Source organism: Suncus etruscus, chromosome 19 (genome assembly GCF_024139225.1).
Source record: "Suncus etruscus isolate mSunEtr1 chromosome 19, mSunEtr1.pri.cur, whole genome shotgun sequence".
Lineage (NCBI taxonomy): Eukaryota > Metazoa > Chordata > Mammalia > Eulipotyphla > Soricidae > Suncus > Suncus etruscus.
Window position 1 is genome coordinate 20544576 of NC_064866.1, and position 21544 is coordinate 20566119.

The 21544-nt window shown below is 36.6% G+C and overlaps 1 protein-coding gene across 2 annotated transcripts in view; it reads right to left on the reverse strand.

The window, feature by feature from the left end:
* DPH5 (diphthamide biosynthesis 5) overlaps positions 1-20526 on the reverse strand; it is a 34144-nt gene extending 13618 nt beyond the window's left edge. The window contains exons 1-4 of one of the 2 annotated variants that reach the window (XM_049765792.1): positions 20467-20526; positions 19999-20171; positions 12127-12251; positions 4970-5078 (exon numbers count right to left, since the gene is read on the reverse strand). In XM_049765792.1, the coding sequence (XP_049621749.1) occupies positions 4970-5078; positions 12127-12251; positions 19999-20133 (369 nt within the window). In that variant the 5' untranslated portion in view covers positions 20134-20171; positions 20467-20526. Of the gene's footprint in view, positions 1-4969; positions 5079-12126; positions 12252-19998; positions 20172-20448 lie in introns of both variants that reach the window. The other variant, XM_049765791.1, reaches the window with a different exon arrangement.
* Between the last annotated feature and the right edge of the window lie 1018 nt (positions 20527-21544).

The following is a 21544-nucleotide window of genomic DNA, read 5'->3' on the forward strand; positions in this document are numbered from 1 at the left end:
ACTCAAGCCTCCCACATTCCTTGCATGCATTCAGGTCATTCAGTTATCTCTTGAGTCTAAATGAAAAAAGGTTTAAAGCATATAATTTCAAAGGGAAAAAATTCAACTGGAGGAATGGAGGATATAATAAATCAGTAACAATCAAATCAATAGGAAAAAATTTACATACAGATTAAATGTATGGCACTGAATAAACTGCAAGGGAAGAAAGAAACAAATCAAGGAGTTTATAGTAAACAGAAAAACATATTCAAGTAATTGACTACTACAGAAGAGAGATTAGTAGGACTGGTCAAGTTAAGAATGGCATAATTGGAACTAAAATTTGAATAGCAAACTATAAAATGAAAGCTAGTGATGGCAAGTTGGTTATTAACATATTAATTAAAAACAGGGCCTGGAGAGATAGCACAGCGGTGTTCGCCTTGCAAGCAGCCGATCCAGGACCAAAGGTGGTTAGTTCGAATCCCGGTGTCCCATATGGTTCCCCATGCCTGCCAGGAGCTATTTCTGAGCAGACAGCCAGGAATAACCCCTGAGCACCGCTGGGTGTGGCCCAAAAACAAACGAAAAAAAAGAGAGAGAGAGAGACAGAGAAGAAATAGAGTGGGTAGATAAAGGTTTAATATGCCAACAACTTAGAGAAAAGAGAATTTCTAAGTGACTAAAAGAATAAAGTTTTGTGATTATAATAATGTAGAGCTCTGATATCTTTATTACTTATTTTAGTGTTCTTTGTTCTGGGTTTGGTTTTATTATTGCACCATTAGTTCCTGGGTAACAGCAGACACAATTTAATGCTCCTGGAAACTAACAGTAAGAACTACTACCAGGTCAACAGTGCTGCTTACCACAGTATTATGGAATGAAAAAAAGAGAAGGAAATGAGTTGTTACATTTTGAAAGTAATAGACATTTCATTCAAAGCAAAAATATATTATATAGACAGAGGAGCGTATGGTAAGACTCAAGGTTATTCATGCAACAACCAGAGAAAGTGGAAGCATTTCATAACAAGGGGAAAATTATACAACCCTTTCCCTGAAGTTAGCCACAACTCATAGTACAGTTCTTAGGCAGAAAGCACTGCTTTATGATACTGGTCATTTATCTGTCTTTAGATAAAAACCATTTCAGATGACTTTTATGAAGCTTCTCAGATTCCTTATGTCTATATTTAATCTACCCTCTCCTCATCACTACCCTCAATCAACCAATAATTACTCTCAAACTGTACAGACTTCCCTTCTCTAGATAAAGTAATAAATGAGTTTTAGTATTCTGCTTTGTTCACTTAACACACTTTTATTAAAATGTTTATGATAACTATGCCTTTTGGGGGGGAAGGAGAGCAGAAGTCACACCTGGTATTGCTCAGGTGAGTCCTACTGGTATTGTAGGGACCATGAATGATGCTGCAGACCAAACAAGGATTGACTGTATGCAAGTGCCCCCTTACTCTTACTATCTCTCTAGCCCAAGGCTAATCCTTCACCAACATCAACAGAAGACTTAGGGCAAGAATCCAAGTCTCCAGAATCTCAAAGTAAAATAAACCTAATTAGACTCATCTATATAATCAATTCTAAAACTGATAATTATTTTAAAAGCATGAGAATTTTGGCACAGGGTTCTTGATGACAGACGGCAACTGTTAATAAAAATGACCAGTTAGTACATCCTATCAAGAAGCCGAAAGAATGGTAAATAGAAGGGGACAGTTTCATAGACAAACTAGATCTATGAATACAACTTTGAGGGCTAGAGCCACATAGGGCAGAGGGAAAGATTTTTGCCTTTTATGAGGCTGACCTGGATTCCATCCCTCTGAGCACCCCTGGGTGTGGCCCAAAAGGCCACCCCAAAGTACCACCAGAGGGCCTAGGGAATACCTGTACATAGAACCTAAGTAACACTGCAGGGCAAGCAGGAACCACATCCTGGGTACCTTATATTGAAATCTCAGTAGGCTGAGAGTTACAGGAATGGACCCTGTGCTATCTAAGCACCAAGTGGGAAGCCTATTAAAACCAAACCAAACCAAAAAGAAACACAAAAGTTGTGCTCCTATTTCAGTTAGAACTTCATTATACCTCCCTTTAAGGTAAAGTTGTTAGTGTACTTTACTTAGGATTGCGACTACACCTGAAGTAACACTTTTATTTGCAAAAGGTTATTTTTGAACTCAGGAGAAAGCTTTCATAAAGATGACAGAATGCTTTCAAAAGGAGTGCCCACTTCCCCTTTTAAACATTGAGCAAAACAACATGGTAAAGTAGCCTGTTACGACTACATTTAGCAAGTATATTTCTGAGAACCCAAATCTGTATTTCCAATTCTGCCATACTAAAAGAAAGAGTAAAGGCTCTTTTTATCTTTCTAAGAAACATGGTACCTGTCTAGTATGATGGTTATCAAAATCTGATAGGTATAACTTCAGAATCATGTGAACCTGTTGGAAATGCCACTTTTCAGACCCCCTACACCTCAATCAATTTTATCACCAAGTCTGAAGGTAAAACCCAGTAATCTCCTTTATAAACCCTATAAATGTTTCTGAGAACTACTGATGTCAGCTATTGCTAGTTCAAACAGTAAAGAGAAAAAGAACACTGCTTGCAGTATACATGCTATCAATATTTTAATTTAAAATTTTAAGTATATTATACATATGTAATAGCTGTAATCTTGGCAAACTATATAAAATAAATCAAAATTATCACCATTCTTGTGGAAAATTAATAATTTAGCTGGGATAAGAAAACATACTTTCCCAGAGATTATATCAATTTTTAGGAGAAAACCTAAAAGACCATTTCCATTTTTCACATAATAAATAATTTTATAATCATCTTAGAGAATATAACCAAGATAGAAAGGCACTGTTTTCTGACTGCTTGGAGAAGTCTCATAAAAAATTGAGAGAAAATTAGCTTTTTGAATAATATATGTAACTGTGAATCTCATCCCAGGGGTTTAAATGGAGACTGTCAAATATCAGAAGTAAACTCATCTACCTTCACCATTTTAAAAATGAAAACAATTACATTGTACCTCTCTATTGCCTTATTTATTTTGGAACCAAAACCAGTTGTGCTTAGTGAACTATAGTGGTAAGATTTAAACCTGCCGTACACACTATCATTTTAAGGTACCTTTGGGACCATAGTTCTGAGAATCAGAAGAGTAAGGCTACTCTTGTTTGGCTCTGCCTAACTGCTAGTTTAAATCAATAACATTTATGCATGAGAAGGACAATATGTTTTTAAAATTTTATGCTTAGAAGCAAAAATGTGACAAAAGAGGCTGACTTCCTCATCAAAAATACACACACACACACACACACACACACACACACACTCCATTGCTATGGTTTTTATTTTAGGCAATCACATGACAGTTCTTCCTTTCTCCTGGTCATCATTAACTCTTAAAAGGTAGAACTGGTGAATGGAACTGAAGAGTATCACGCTGAATCAGTCAGCAGGAGAAATCGACTTAGAATTATCTCTATCATATGTGGAATCTATCAAAAACACAATAAAAGAATAACAAAAGGCCAAAGCAGCAGAATCTTAGAACTGGTCCACAAACTGAGCTTAAGTGAGAGGAGTAGAGGTACTGAGATGGCAGGGATGAGTGGAGAAAATGGTGGAGGGAAATGGATATTCTGGTGGTGGATGTGATATTGAATGTTGTATTCATGAGATCCTATCATTGACGGGATTGTAAAATTATAAACCACAGTATATACATTTAAAAAAACTTTAAGGATGATTCATCTATAGCAGTGGTCCTCAAATTTTGAAACAAGGGGCCAGTTCACTGTCCCTCAGACTGTCAGAGGGCCAGACTAGGGTGAAAACAAAAACTAGGAACAAATTCCTATGAACACTGCATATATCTTATTTTGAAGTGAAGAAACAAAATGGCAAAAAATACAATATATGACCCACGGGCCGTAGTTTGAGGACCAGTGATCTATAGTGTTTTCCAAGTGCCAGTTGGTCATGGCCAGCACGTACATAATGGCTAAAAAACAATACTCCCCTCTAAAAAAATTTGAGAACCAAAAGATATTCCACTCAATTTAAATTCACACAGAAATGTTCAGCAGAGATTTTAAAGGTAAAAAAAGACCAGCACTGAAAAGGTGATGTAGGGATTCATTTTATTAGAAGTAGAAAGAAATGGAGAGATAATAAATATAGGAATGAGGGCACTTGCCTTGCATGTCATAGTTTCTAGTCCCATCCCCAGATCCCCAGTGCCAAATTACTCCCACCAGGAGTGATAACTGAGCACAGAGCCAGAAGTGAGCTAACTAATGCCAGCCTCCTGCAAAAGAAATGGCTAAATTCTTTGCCAATTTAAATATAATGAGTAGAAAATGACACCACAGATGATACTTACAAATTTTCTCTGGCTTTTTTTGTTTGTTTGTTTTTTTGGGCCACACCCAATGATGCTCAGGGGTTATTCCTGGCCATGTGCTCAGAAATTGCTCCTGGCTTGGGGGATTAGATTATATTTCTTTTCTTTCTTTTTTTTTTTTTTTTGGTCACACCCAGTGACACTCAGGGGTTCCTCCTGGTTATGCGCTCAGAAATCACTCCTGGCTTGGGGGACCATATGGCATATGAGACATCGGGGGATGGAACCGCGGTCCATCCTAGGCTAGCACCAGCAAGGCAGACACCTTACTGCTCTGTGCCACCGCTCTGGCCCCTAGATTATATTTATTTTTGTTTGTAGATATTGGCCCTAAAATCACAACAGTGTTAGACTTCAAATCATTTCAATGATTAGTTAGAGAATAAGCCAAGTTTTTGTAATAAAATACAGTGCACACTACTATAATATTAAATACTAATGTCTTATTTCATAAAAGAAAATTTACTTGAAACTTATGCCAATATATAACTATTTTTAGTAAATACCATTACAACATTTTTCTGTAGATTATTACCTGTAAACCACAGCAGCCTACGGCATTCATTATGGAAGCATTATGAATAACTCGATAAGGGATTCCCAGTTTTATAGCTCTCAAAATAAGATCACTGTGTGTTGTAGCCCTGTAGTGAGAAAATATTAAAAGTAACCAACGTTGACTTTTTAAGAAGGTAAAGCTCAAGTATTTCATGTGTTTAAGTCTAATAAAGGATCAAAGGTTTCATCTGTGTTTCTGGCAAGGAAAGTTTAAATCTACACATGTCCTCAACAAAAGAGAACTGCAGTTCTCAAAGCAATCTTGGAAGCTAAGGAATAAGGGGAAGTTACATTTGTTCTTTAATCCTGTTAATATGCTAATATAGACAAAAGATTTCTGCAATCACTGAAAATAAAAAGGTACCTACAGAATATTAACTATGGAATTCAAATTAAGCAAATTTGGTGTAAGGCTCCTTTTATATAATTACACTTTACAGTTATTTTAACTTTGTTTTTGTATTTTCAAATAAAAGTAAAAAAAATATACCCAGACTATTTACAAGACAAAAATACAAAGCAATTGCTTAGCTTGTCAATCATCTCTATGAAAGTTCTGGCCAATATAGTTCTAGTTGGGTTTTACAACTGCTACAGTCAATCTTTATTTTAGATTATCGCTGTGTATGTATATGTCATTGTTATTATACATACAGAAATATATTATGCATATGTATGTGCATATATATGCATATTTCGACTTTTCCTTTTCTGATACAAATCTAATTATTATAATCAGGTTGGGGTGGAAAGAGGATAGATGTAACAACACATCAATTTTAAATTGCATTATTAATTAAATGAAAACTCCAGGCCTGGATGAAATCCCCCTGGATGAATCTCCAGATGAAAACTCCAACATTAGCATGTTTAAGAAAATACATACTAACAAGCAGAACCTGTCAACTGGTCAATGCATGCAAAGTAGGAAGATCAAGGGTTTATACCCCATGAGGCAGACAGAAACAGATTAAAGAAATGCCTAGCAAAAGCCTGTTCTAATTCACACACATAAAATAAAAATTTGCATGAAAAAAACAATCATTAATTTAAGAAAAGTTCTGGAAAAAAACAAATGCCAGCTGTAAAGAATGTTTTTAATATGCTCTCTTAACAGAATTTTGCAAACTTGACATAAAAAATTGAGGAAAAATAAAATCGTTACCTGGTGAGTTAATCTGAAGAAAAATGAAGTTGTTACTTGGTGAGTTATTAAAATAAATGAAGAGTAAAATGATTTTTAAATCATGTATCTCTTTATTAAAAGTTCATTAAAAGTGACCAGGTGTGGGTAGTGTGCTATTTTGCATAATACTTTAATAACCCAGCAAAGTGATTTAATTTTGTGAAAGTGCAATACATAGGATTAAATAAGCCGTTAAGATTTCTAGTATAAAAATTACAATGAAAATGAATATTTGATGATCACAATTACCTAGATCAGTGTTTCTCAAGCTTTTTCAACCTCTTCCACCTTGGTTTCCTTTCTATGGCACCCCTACCTTGCAACAACTGACCCCTAAGTTATATGTCAAGGCCTCCTGTATGAGATTTTCACTTGTAGCTCCACAGAATATCCTGCAGTACAACACAAGGAAGGAACATGGCTCCAGATGAAAAAGCTGCCCTACAGACTGGAGAGCTATGTAGGGTATTTGCTTTGCTCTCTGCTGGAACTCTGTAACCCCGTTTGGTCCCCTAAACATCGCTAAGAGTGGTCCCTGAACAAAGAAACAAAACTAAACCTATGCACCACTGGGTGTGGCTCCCCCAAAAACAATAATAAAAAGAAAAAATTTGTTTAATCTGGCCTAGATTATTTTGCTTTATGAAAAAAGCTTTCTTTGAAGCACAGGCTTAAAAAATTAAATCTATTATTTTGTCCATAGTGCACTTATGAAAATGCTTCATTCATGCCTCTTAAGGGGTTTGTGGATGTCTGATATAAGATTTACAATTTCTGGGCATATTACTGTCAAAAAGTCATATATTTGCACACAGACACATGGTTTTTAATGATCATATGCCTCCCAATAGTAATATATTTGTCTTGTTACTTGGAATTGATAGAAGGTAATTTCAAAGGATACTTAATGCCTTGATCAACAAGTATCAGCAAAAATGTACTGTATGTTGTGCTTATGATGTATTATATATGGTCTGCTTATTTTATAATAACATTAGTTTGTAGATATACTGCACTTGACAAAGGTGAGGATAGTGATTGAAAATTCACTAAAACTGCAATGATGTAGTGAAACTGATCTCTCAGGAACCACTAGAAGCTTTATATTTAGTCTTTGTGTAAAGTAATTTAATAACACATAACTGCAAATATCTAGAGTCAAAGCAATAGTAAAATAGCTAGGACAACTGCCTTGCATACAGCCAACCCAAGTTTGATCTCTAGTATACCATATGCTCTCCCAACCCCACCAGGAGTGATCCCTGAGCATAGTGCCAGGGGTAAGCACTCAGCACTGTTAGATGTGGCCCCCAAACTAACAAAAACAAATAAAAAGAAAATATCCATAGCTAATTTTTTGTAAAAATAAAAAAATTATATGTTAAATATCACATACAAATACATACATATAATCATATATATTAATAATATTTAAAATATATAAACCTGGGGCCAGAGTGGTAGCATAGTGGTAGTGTGTTTGCCTTGCACGCAGCTAACCCAGGACAAACACAGGTTTGATCCCCAGCATACCACATGGTCTCCTGAGCCAAGGATGATTTCTAAGTGCAAAACCAGGAGTAGCCTTTTAGTACCTCTGGGTATGACCCCAAAAAACCAAAACAAAATAAAAACACCAAAATACCTCAATATATATAAACCTATTTTAAAATATGCCCTGAGGAAAAAAAATCTAAAAAGTGGGAGAAGAAACATATATATTGACTCATACTTGGCCGTTTCATTTATAGTAAAGGAAATCCATGGACAAATGATAGCTAGTAATGCTGATATTCAATAGATTCTAGGTTATAAGAATAATGGAAATAAATAGTACCATTTAGGCACTGACTCTGGGTTTGTTTCTCATATATAATATATTATAATATATAATAATATATATAAATATATTATATATTTATATTCACATATAAATAAATACACACACATAAAATTTATTTATATATTTATATATTATATGTATTATAAAATATTTATATATAATATATTTATAATATGATTTATATTTATAATATAATATATTATATATTTATATTTACATATATAAATAAATATACATATATAAATTCTAACTTCTTTCCACATTCTGCAGTCCTATTCCTAAGCTCCACAATTTCTCTCTATTAAACTCTGACTCTGTTCAAGTACTGACTCTTCTACAGAGCCACCACTGATTAATACTGTGTCTTCCAATTTATACAGATTGCAGATACCATCTCTTCTGACTAGGAACCAGCAGCCTCCACACCTAACCACATTAACTAGCCCACAGCTCCTTAAGTCACAGCCACATATGTGGCCATGCAACAGATCTACTCAGCAAATTTCACATTGGTATACTTCCTGTCACTGGAGATAGGTAGAGAAAGAAAAGAGCAATTTCCAGCCGAGCCTCCAGGTGACCTAACTACAAGGACTCACCCTTAGCAAGGCAGGGACACTGGAAAGTCAGTGGGGAAGACACAGTTTCAATAAGTGAAAACAATAATAGGGAATGCAAAGTCAACACCAGCCAATGTTGTAAACTCAAATAATGGCCTTATTGCTAATATGATGAGGATACTTTAAAAGCTCAAAGAAACAAGGGCTCAGGTAGTCAGGAAAGCACAAGAAAGTATAAGCACAGAAATAAAGAAAACTACAAGTAGAAGCAGGGTATGGTAGATGATTTAAAACACTCAGTAGAAAATAGTATTGTGGGGCCAGAGAGATAGCATGGAGGTAAAGCTTTTGCCTTGCATGCAGAAGGATGTTGGTTCGAATCCTGGCATCCCATATAATCCCCTGAGCCTACCAGGAGCAATTTCTGAGTGTAGAGCCAGGAGTAACCCCTGAGCGCTACTGAGTGTGACCCAAAAACCAAAAACAAAAACAAAAAATGGTAGAGCAATGGAGACAGCAGAAGTGGCTACAGCGGCAGCACAGAGGAACCTAGAAACAACTAAAACAGCTTGTCCCACAGGCTGCCCTGAGCAAGAAATCCTTAAAAAAAAAAAAAACCTAGTCTGGCAACAGGGTGCCAGACTAATGGAGATAAAGCAGTGGCTGTTCACCACTTTGGAAGCCAAGCTCTTAGGGAGATTACCTAGGGAGATTGCCTGAGAAAAGCAGGGTGCAGCGGTGGCCTTAAGCAATAGTGGCAGGGCTGGTATGGGATATGTGGAGGTATTCCCAGAGACAGAAGTCTGCCAGTGAGTGAAACCCGAACTTTTATGCACACAATGAGGAGCCAGGAAAACACTTAAAAGAACTGCTAATAGACTTAAAGAAAGACATAAAGAGTAACATAATAGTAATAGGAGACTTCAACACTATTCTGTGACCTTTTGATAGGTCAATCAGGCTAAAACGGGGATATACAGGCTTAGAAAGAAGAAATGGAAGAGACTGGCTTAGTAATAATAATAATAAAGAAAGAAAAGAAAAAATACCTAACCCCAACCAAAAATGGGGAGAAGAAATGAACAGATATGTCCTCAAAGAAATAAATATGGCTAAAAGGAATACATTAAAAAATGTTCCACCTCACTGATCATCAGGGAGATGCAAATAAAACAATGAGATTTCATCTCAAACCACAGTGGCTGGCACACATCACAAAGAACAAAAATAAGTATTACTGGCGCCAATGCAGAGAAAAGGGACTCATTAACTGCTGGTGGGAACAGGGGAGTCCAGTCTCTTTGGAGAACAATATGGACAATCCTCAAAAAACTAGCAATTGAGCTTCCATATGATCAATTAATACCTCTCTAGATATGTATCCTAGGAACCCAAATACAATACAAAACTGTCTGCTGTATTGCTATATTCATCAGAGCATATTTATAATAGCCAGAGTCTGAAACAATCCAAGTGCCCAAGAACAAAGGAGTGGCTAAAAAAACAATGGTACATCTATACAATGGAATACTATGCAGCTATTAAAAATAAAGTCATTGGGGCCAGAGCGATGGTTCAAGTGGTAGGGTGTTAGCTTTGCACGTGCTAACCTAGGACAAACCACAGTTTGATCCCTGGAGTCACATATGGTCCCCTAAACCAAGAGAAATTCCTGAGCACATAGCTCAGAGTAACACTGAGCATCACTGGGTGTGACCCAAAACAAAACCAAAACAAACAAACAAAAAGAAGTCATGAAATTTGCTTCTACATGAATGACCATGGAGAGTATTATGCTGAGAGAAATGAGTCAAAGTGAGACAGATAGACAAAGATTAATCCTACTTTTTGTGGGATATAAGAAAAATAAAAGATACAATGCTAATATCTAGAAAAAGTGGAGATGAGGGCCAGGAGGACCAGTCCATGGAAGGAAGCTTCCTATGATTAGTGAAGCAGTACAATTAGGATAAAGAAGAAACCAATATGACAACTATTATTGAATAGTTGGAAATGATCACTTTGGAAAATAAATGGATGTTGAACAAAGATTAAGTGATATGCACAGTACTACTTCATTAACAATAATGCAAACCAGTGTCTAAAAGGAAAGAGAGAGAAAGAAGGGAAGAGCAAGAGGAAGAGAGAAAGAGAGGTAAAATGTCTGCCCCTCAGTCAGGCAGAGGGAGGTTGGGAGAGGTTGGGAGAGGTTGGTGAAGGGAAATGTTTCATGGGTAAAAGGTTGTGTACATTTTAAGACTGCAACTCTGGACATGGCTCCAAATACACCATATTCCCCATCTCACCTAAAAGAGACTCTAAAATTAGTTGTCTAGGTGATTATCATGATTATAAAACCATCATATCAGGAAGCTTGAGAAGCACAAAAGATTTTCCTCAAGGAAACACAGATTATTAGTATTATAATGGAAAAAAAATTCTAAAATCCTATGTAGTTCTAAGGTATTAGAGACATAAGATTTTTTTCTTAAGCATTTTTTACTACTATAACTAGATAAAGGAGCAGTTACTACTAATTTCAGTAAAGCCTCACTTTTTATAAAAAAAAAAACAAAACAAGGTCAGATGACAGAATGAATTATATATTCAAATATATGATTTTTCAATTCATTTGCATTAAGTACAATAATGAAATACAATCTTTTATTTCACATGGATATAAATTACCTGCTTTCTGATAGACCCAATTTCATTTTTTTGAGATATGAAATATGAAATATACTTAATAATGGGTTCACAGCGATTTAATTATCCTTATGTTTTTTAATTTCTTATCTAAATCTTGGTTTATGAGCTGAAGACAAAGAACTCTGCTATTTTGCTCCACACTAGAAATTATTGATGTTTGACTAGACAAGTAGAAACCAATCTTTTCAGTAACAGAGCTCCTAGTATAATACATAAAAAAGTAGAACCCAATGGTGAGGAACTATAGATCAGTAGTAAAGAACATATTTCATATAAATAAGGAGCAGGATTTGATTTCTGTGTGTTCTTCCCACCTCCGACAGTGGGCACTAAAAGGAGCAAGCAATTGAAATCTGAAACTTGATACATGCAAAGTTCCAGGCAAATATAGTAAGATCACTATAGATAAACAAGTGATTGGCGAGGGGGGGGGAGAATTAGAACAGATCAAATAACAGAAGATATATGCAATTACCTGCAAAAAAACAAATGGTCAGTGCCTCTTGATAATGTACTATATCTACATAATAATGAAATACTAATATCCTAGTGAAGGCATGTGATACAAGTCACCTAAAACAATAGCAGAGCAATGATTTACACTTCAGAGCTGCCACCAGAGAACCATTAGAGACACATAAGATGCCATCCTTACCAAGCAGAATGTCTTAATTATTTTCAAAGATGATAAAAGTGTAAAATTTTAAGACTATTTAGGTAAATCGAATTCCATACCAAAACCTTATAGGCAAAGGTTTGGACTTCATTAGAATAATTCTTAATGTTTTTTTTTAAAGCAAATGAACTAAAACTCCAAAGTAACCACTTTTACTTACCCAAAAGGATCGCCAACCACAAGAAATGCAACATCACTGCTATCAGCATCTTTTAAAATATCATCAGCTTCTTGTTCCACTTCTTCTCTATGAGCAAGTATCAATTTTCTTCCATAAAATTCTTCCTATAAATTTAAAGTCCAATGGAAAAATAAGACAACTGATAGCCATTTACGTGCGCGCGCGCACCCACACCCACACACACCCACACCCACACACACACACACACACACACAATCTAAAGCTGGTGACAATCTTGGCAAGCATCCAAACACAGATCACTTACTGCAACCCATCAATGAGCAAACATTTCATATTATGTTGCAATTAAACTCTGTCTTTTAGACTATTTTAATATCCCAAGAGAAGGTAGATCTCCTACCATCTGCGGCTTTTTGCATTTTAATTTACTTGTAAATTTGGGATTAACAGAACATGTATGCATAAGCTTTACTTAACACACAGAATAAATATATTGAAAAAATTATAAGCATACACAGGAGTTTGGGTCTTATTTTCACATGGAAAAATCTGTGGGACCTTATATTATAATGGAGAGACTAACTTTATATTATCATTAGTTATAATAGAAAATTAAAATTTTGTTTATAAAAACGGCACTCATAATAGCAGCAAAGATTAATTCAAAACTTTATTAATATATATTACACAAATATAATTGTTTTCAGGCCATATCCAGTGATGCTCAGGGCTTCCTCCTATGTCTGTACTTAAGGATCACTCCTGGAAGGCCTCATATGTGATGCCAAGATCAAAATGGATTGGCCACATGCAAGATAAATACCCGATCTACTATACTATCTTCAGACCCAGTATAAAATATTTTCTAATTCCTGTTAAAAAGACAGAGTTGAGGGGCCGGTGAGGTGGCACTAGAGGTAAGCCTTGCAAGCATTAGCCAAGGAAGGACCGTGGTTCGATCCCCCGCATTCCATATGGTCCCCCCAAGCCAGGGGCAATTTCTGAGCCCTTAGCCAGGAGTAACCCCTGAGCATCAAACGGGTGTGGCCCTAAAAACCAAAAAAAAAAAAAAAGACAGAGTTGAAGGGTAAAAGAATTCTAAACATAGGAATATATTAATATTTTATATATTTTATATATTATATATAAATATATTTCATATATATTATATATTTTATATATTTTATATGTTTTTTTTTGGGGGGTCACACCCGGCAGTGTTCAGGGGCCACTCCTGGCTCTATGCTCAAAAAGCTCTCCTGGCAGGCTTAGGGGACCATATGGGATGCTGGGATTCGAACCACCGTCCTCTGCATGCAAGGGAAATGCTCTACCTCCAAGTTATCTCTCCGGCCCCATATTAATATTATATTAAATATATAAACATATATTATATTCTATTGTATTATAGAACATAGGAATTATATTCTAAAAATATAGTCACAAATTCTGTTTTAAAGAATAAATCTAGGAGACACAACTTAACTGGGGTAGCACGGGATAAGGAGAAAAGCAAACATAGGTCATGCAGCTACTAGTGTGAATCTTAAGATTTATAGTGTATGTACAAACTTGGCCAGTTAACTTTCCCATGTACCTTTTTTTTTTGGGGGGGTCACACCTGGCAGCACGCAGGGGTTACTTCTGGCTTTATGCTCAGAAATTGCTCCTGGCAGGCTCGGGGAACCATATGGGATGCTGGGATTCATAACCAATGACCTTCTGCATGAAAGGCAAACGCCTTACCTCCGTGCTATCTCTCTGTCCCCCCACCAATGTACTTTTTAAAAAAAAATCTGTAAGACATGGAAAAATATAGTATCATCTTTATTAAAAGAATTAATTTTTGGATCAGAGAGTAGGGTATTTGCCTTGCATGCAGAGGACCCAGGACTGATGGTGATTCAAATCCCAGCATTGCATATGGTCCCCCAAGCCTGCCAGGAGTGATTTCTGAGCCAAGAGTAACTCCTGAGAGTTGCTGTGACCCCAAAACAAAAAATAAATAAATAAATTGTTTTTGTTTTTGAGTTATAGGCAGCTCACTCCTGGCTCTACACTCAGGGATCACTTCTAGCTGGCTTGAGGGACCACATGGGGTGGCAGGGATTCAATGCAGATTGGCCAGGTGCAAGGTAAACTCCCCAATAACTGTTCTATCTCTCCTGAATCCCTACCTCAAGATTATAGTACAAATATGAACTCACGTGAGCATATCTTAGAATAGTACCTAACCGCCACAGTGAGTCCCATGTAGGTGTAGTATGGCAAATATTGTTATTATAGGTAACATTTGATAAGGAGAAAAAAATCAGTCCTTCAAGAAAATAGGTAAGACATAGCATTGAAGAAAAAAAGCACAAATATTTATTATGTTTGTTCTTGAACATCACTGAAAACCTTCATTTTGCCCATTCTATTTCTTCCTTCTCTTTTTCCTAACTTATTTCATCATTGACTTTACTCTATATCCTTATCTTCTCATGAAACTGCTGAGAATTGTGACTGTCAGGACAATGGACAGAAGAGGACATTGTGAAGGCTGCAGTGGTAGTACAGTAGTAGGGCATTTGCCTTGCATGCGACTGACCCAGGAAGAACATAGGTTCGATCCCCGGCATCCCATATGGTTCCCAGAGCCAGAAGCGATTTCTGAGTGCAGAGTCAGAAGGAAGCACCGCTGGGTGTGGCCCAAAAAACAAACCTTGTGCTGAGAAAAAAATATTCCCATCAGCTATTATCTTTATTAATGTTCTATATGGCATTATTCTTTATTTGAGTCTGTCTTCTCTCTAGTCTTATTAATCTAATGGTCCCTATTTCTGCAAGGTAGTTGGAGGTTCAGTGTTTAATCCCATTTGGTTATATGTAGATTTCTCAATTTACACTGCAGAGTTTAATTCTTACCTTCATTTTTATTGTTTGGCCACACCTGGTAGTACTCAGGGGTTACTCTTATTTTTGGCTCTGCACTCAGAAATAACTTCTGGTGAGCTCAGGGGATCATATGGGATGCAAAGGAATGATGCAAGGCAAGTACCTAAGCTGCTGTACTAGTGCTCTGGTTCTCATTTTTATCTTTAGACAATACTCAAATATAGACAAAGGAAATACAACTATCAGGATACATTATTTTAAAGATTAGCTCAAGGAGGGCAATGAGATGGCTAAGTAACTATAAGCTCTAGGTATGAAGCTGTGATTTTGATCCCCAATGCTGACACTGATGCCAGCTTTGCTGTGTGTGACATCCCTGGCACCATAGAACATTTGGTGTGCACCTCAATAAACATGGAGCCTCTGGTAAGCAGAGCAAAATAACTAAAGGATGTGCAAACAGAGGCTAAGAGTTTGATCCCTGATGAATATTATATGAGCACTATAGCAACCACTGAACACCATGATCAGAATGGTGCTAAGGCAAACATTGCAACTAAAGGAATTCTGTATCCAACAAGCATATGTGCAAACACAACTGAAGCATACAACACTCGTTGGCAGTGAGAATGAGTGTGTGAGTACCATAACTGGAAGAGATGGAATAGAAAATAAAACAGTGCAACTTGCACCTGTTAGAAAATATTTCCTGCCTATCAAAGCTGTAAATTACCATTTACAATACATGTATTCCAATGTAAGTAGTAATGAGTGATTGTTTAACATTAAAGCAGTGATGCTAACAGCTGGTGAAAAGAAAATATTGGCTTTAAAAGCCCATTTAGGGGCCAGAGCAGTGAAGCAAGCAGTAAGGCATCTGACTTGCCCGCACTAGTCTAGGACAGATCATGGTTCAATCCCCTAGCGTCCCATATGGCTTGGTCCCCCAAGCCAGGAGTGATTTCTGAGCATATAGCCAGGAGTAACACCTGAGAGTAAACTGGTGTGGCCCAAAAACCAAAATAAATAAATAAATACAATGACCATTTAAGTTCTTTCCAGAAATGTAATTTAAGAGCGCCCCCTTCCACTGCTGAGATAGATTGGTACCATCATCATTACAATCAATTTAAGATTTCTTGGATATAAACAGATAATTCATAAACCACTTGACAAAAAAATCCATAGTTCATACTTCATGAGCATATAACTTAACAAACTTTTTTTTTTTTTTTTGGTTTTTGCGTCACACTTGGCAGTGCTCAGGAGTTACTCCTGGCTCTACACCCATAAATTGCTCCTGGCAGGCTCAGGGGATCATATGGGATGCCCAATTTGAACCACGTCCTTCTGTATGCAAGGCAAATGCGTTACCTCCATGCTATCTTTCCAGCCCCAAACTTAACAAACTTTTAAGATTATAATTTATACACAGGAATAAAGAAATTCAAGTTTTATAATACCAAAACTAAAATTCTTTCTGGGATCAGTTTAGTTTAACTTTTTGAGAGATACGATTATTATCTATCTGGCAATTTGAAACAGAGTTCAGTGTAAATAAATAAAAAAAAAATCCCTATTTGCATAGTTAAGAGTATCTTCCATAAAATATTCTGCAATTACACATGTTTAACATAAAAAAGAGATTTCACATTAATTTTTCACTGTGTACAAATTATTGAGTTGTAGAGACAAATTATATATAATGTGCTATACATTTTGTTAACATAATTGTTAATCTGCTATGTATATAACAATTTTTTGAAGTAACTGGTTTGGAAAGAATCAATTTGATTTAACTGTCTCAAAGTTAGAAGAATATTTCTTCATCTACCAAAGTCAATGAGAAGAGTATATCTTGAAAACTTCCATATAAAGGACATAAACCAGTAGTATTTTCCTAGTAGAAAACTGTTTCACCTGTAAAGTTGTCTTGATATTTATTTATGTATTTAATTTTTAGGAGGTTCTCAAGGAATGCTACTGGTTCTATGCTCAGGGGACCCTATGTGGTGGCAGATATCAAGCCTAGTTGGGCACACACAAGATAAAAGCCTTACCTGCTATGCTATGGCTCCAGTCCTGGTATTTGCATTTGATGGTTAAGCCATATTTATAAATGCTTGTAAATATTTAGGCTTTATAGTTCTTTACTTTCATGATTCCATTCTACTCCTTCTGCATAGTCGTTTCCCTGGCTCTTTTCACGACCTTCCACATTTGCTCTATTGTAGAAAGCTGAATCAGGCAAATTCAGTAATTTAGTCATGTCAGACTTACATTGGTTTCACTGGGGAATGTCCAAGCCACAAAATGTACAAAAATGCAGAGTTCAAGTTTTTCTCACTCCTCTGTTGGTCATCTAGTTGGGACTGGAAAATAACAGCAGTCCACAAGCTCTGGTTGTTTTGTTTTACTCCCCTCTATGTACCCTATCTTGTTTCACTGGTCATTTTGTGTTCCACTTATAACTATAAATTTTTTTTACATTAAAAAACTGAAAAAAAAAAAGGAAGGAAGGTTACTGAGATGTCACTAGTATGAATCTATATATTTTACTTTATTCCAGAAATGATGTATTTAAGGCACTTAATATTTGTGACAAGCTACTTAAGAAAATGGACTGAGAGCCTTGAGAAAGTCATGACCTGGCCAATGAAATTTTGTGACAGGGAAGGATACAAGAAAGACAATATGCTAAAATGCTCTCTATGTAGGAGTTTCCTTAAATTATTTTGGGAAGTTATATCTATATCTATAATGCATGCTGTATTTATAGCAGAATAGTCAGGTGTGGTACATCTCAATTCCTGACAGCTTCGGCTCATATTCTGGTCTTATCACTCAAAATTTTCAGTTTTGGTAAAAATCTGAACAGTAATTAGAGTAGTAAACATATTCCACATATGAAACTTTTTAAAAGTGTGCACAATGTGTTCTACAAATATTAGTACTAAAGTAATAGTTCTACATACTTCTTGGGAAAAAAGTTAAGAAAATATAGCACAACCAAAATCTAGTTAGTAATTAAAATTTATAAAGTACTTTCAAAAACATTATCTTGTAATAAAACCCTACAAACCAACTCTCCAAACAACTACTGGAGAATTCATGGTTAGAGAAATTTGGGAATGTGTCCATTAGCAACTATTGCCTCTGTCAGCTTTTGTGCTAGGCATATTGTTAGGAACTTGTAAGATAGGCATTTTGGCTTATTTTACAGAATAAGAAACTAATCTGAAAGAACTTATCCAAGCCATATGTTAACAGATGACAAAGCAAAGACATGAATGGCCCAAACTGTATTCTATGCTGATACCTTAGTCTACAAAATTGCTCATTTTTCTATATCTCCTAGAACAATTTAAGTTTATTCTAGTTTTCCTTGATTGATGATTAAATAGTAATATTTCCACTATCGCTTTGTTTTGGGTCCACATCCAGCAGTGCTCAGGGCTTACTCCTGGCTCTGTGCTCAAGAATTACTCCTGACAGTGCTCAGAGGCCCATATGCACTACAAGGGATCAAACCTGTGTTTCCTGTGTGCAAGGCAAATGCACTGTTCTCTTTCCAGACACTTTTCATACATATGAGCTTAAATATTTTTGTTCCATTCTAACAAATAAGACATTTTTATTCCAAGGCAATATCAATTCAAAAGGCAGTCCTTAATTCATCAAAGAGCTAAGCCATACTATGAATGAAGGAGGCCCAGGTTCAACATTGAACCCATATAATCTCGAGCTACTCTCCCATAAAGTGATTTGGCACATACCCTGACCAATATCCATAAAAAATACTTTAATATTTCTTCCATATCATTGATGAGGATTCAAGGAATCCAAGTTTTATGTATGTAAGGCATGGAATTTACCATTGAGCCACTAGCCCTAATAGATTTTATTTATTTATTTATTTATTTTTGGTTTTTGGGCCACACCCAGGGTGCTCAGAGGTTACTCCTGGCTGTCTTCTCAGAAATAGCTCCTGGCAGGCACAGGGGACCATATGGGACACCGGGATTTGAACCAACCACCTTTGGTCCTGGATTGACTGCTTGCAAGGCAAACGCCGCTGTGCTATCTCTCTGGGCCCACTTTTTTTTTTTTAATGGAACACACACAGTGACAGTTGGGTTACTCCTGACTGTGCTCAGATATCATTGAGAAGACTCAGAGGACCACATGGGATGCCAGGGATCAAACCCGGGTCCACCAAATGTAAGGGAAATGCCCTCCCCACTGTGCTATCTATCACTCAGGTCCCCTGATAAATTTTTATATTATCTTAGATATCTTCATTCTCAGGACAACTGAGAAAAGAGTTGAAATTCACTAGCTCATCTTCACTGTTTGAAAAACTCAATAGGGCTGACAAATCTAAAAATCCTCTCCCTCTTCCTAAATTTATATTCTTCCCTCATCTAAATTTATATTCTTGAGCTGGACAGTCAGACTTAACTTGACCAAAATTTACTAAATCTTTAAGTAAGAGCTAAATATATGATACATGAACTAATTTTATGATTAATACATCTCAGACTCATTCAATATGCATGTAGATGGTCATAAGTACATATGTTGGACTTCGTCTACTTAGTACTGCTTCTCTGGAAATGATTGACATTGAGTCAATTTCCATTTCCAATGGAAATTCTTCAAAAGAAAAGCTCCCAACTTTTCTGAATACATAATCAACTTATTATTACTATTATTAACTGATTATTTCTGTGCCAGGAACTCTTTAGTACTCAACCCAGAAAGGATTTGCTTATCCCTGTCAAGAAATACGAGATTTTTTTTTTGATATTTATTTCCCAGGACTGCAAAAATAACCTTCTTTATTTAGTTAGGCTTTCAGAGCAAAGCATCCTTTTATTTTCAGAGTCACTGGTGTATGCAATCCACCCTCACAGTCCTTGGATCCTAAGGAGTGGCTGGAATACTAGGGTGCACACCCAGCAAGTCTGATTCAGCTTCCAGGGAAGAAAGACAGCTGTGAGTTCCACCTACCAAGACATCCTGTCCTACAGTCAAGATCGAGGTATAGGCTTCCAGGTACACGCGGCTGCAACGTCTCACAATTTCCAGGCCCTTGACTGTGATGTCTTCAGCATCTCCCAGACCCAGGCCTATCAAATACAGCATTGCAACAGTCCAGGGAGGAGGAGGAGCAGGGGAAGAAACTGCAAGAGAGAATGAACAAAACAAAAACAAAAACAAACAAACAAACAAAAAAATGGAAGAAAGAAAGAAACTTGGCTCAGCTACAACCTTCAGCAATTTTGGCATATCTAAAAATCCCAGGATGAACAATAAAATAAAAAAAAATGCACCAAAATAGTATGCACCAAGGAATGAAGTTTAGGGTCCTTATTTCAGACTTAAGCATGCATGCATTAGAATAAGAGGTGATGTGCTTTTTTTTTTTTACCCTTCCACGACTCCTTTCCCGCCTCTAACCTAAGGGATTCAATTTACCACAAAAGATTCTTTCCTCCCCAATTTTCCAGCTACCACTTTTCCAGGCAGACCAGGCTGGGTAGTGGAGGTAGATTAAAAGTGTGAGAAATTTCACCCTGCTGATTTCACCTACGGCATCGGCGTCGCAAAACGCCGTGTTTTCTGGCGACGCTTTACGGCTAGCAAGCTTTCCGCAGACCCGGCGGCTGCGCAGTGAGGTTCACGGTGTGAGAAATGTCACGCTGCGGGTTTCACCTACGGCGTCAGTGTCGCAAAACGCCGGTTTTTGCGACAGTTTACGGCTAGCGGGGTCAGGAGGCGGAACTAAAGCTGTGTTGGAATCTCCGTAACCCTCCGGGTTTTTACTGTTTTTACTGTTCAAGGGAGATTCTCTCGGTCTTCTCAAACAACATAGTTCTGGAAAAAGATGAGGCGGACCCGTATACGGGGTTCCCGCTCGCCAAAATTCAAAAATAGCCCGCGAGCAGGTAGAGTGAGCGCTCGAGGTTCCTCACCTGGACGCAGCCATGTTTGTTTTGGGGTGGGCGACTCGCGATATTACGCCCATAGTGGGCGGGGATAGTGTTTAGGGGCGTGGCTTCTCTTTTTTTCTCTTCCCAGTGCATTACTCAGGGCCCTCCTATCCTCATTTTGCATTCAAACTCCCTACTTTTAGTTAATGTTAATATTACTTCTGGCTCTGTTAAGAATTACTCTTGATTATTATTAATTAAAATTATTAATTAATTATTAAATTATTAATTATAATAACCACCATTGTATATAAATTATATAGAGTGTTTATTATAAATTATTAAATTAATAATAAAACAGCAATTTATTATTAATTAAAATTATTATTAATTAGAAACTAATTAACCATATTCTCTCGTGGGAAATTTTTGGGGGAAATTTATTTTTTTAGGAAATTTTAAGAATCAGAGTGGTCCTCATTTCACTGGCTTTGTCCCCTTTTTCCCTTTTGCAGGGTGAACTGGCCTAGCCTCAGTGTCCAGAAAACCTAACTGCTCTCTATACGTAGACAGAATTAAGATGGGGGCATTGGTGATGGGAAGGTTGTATGGTGAAGGTTTTC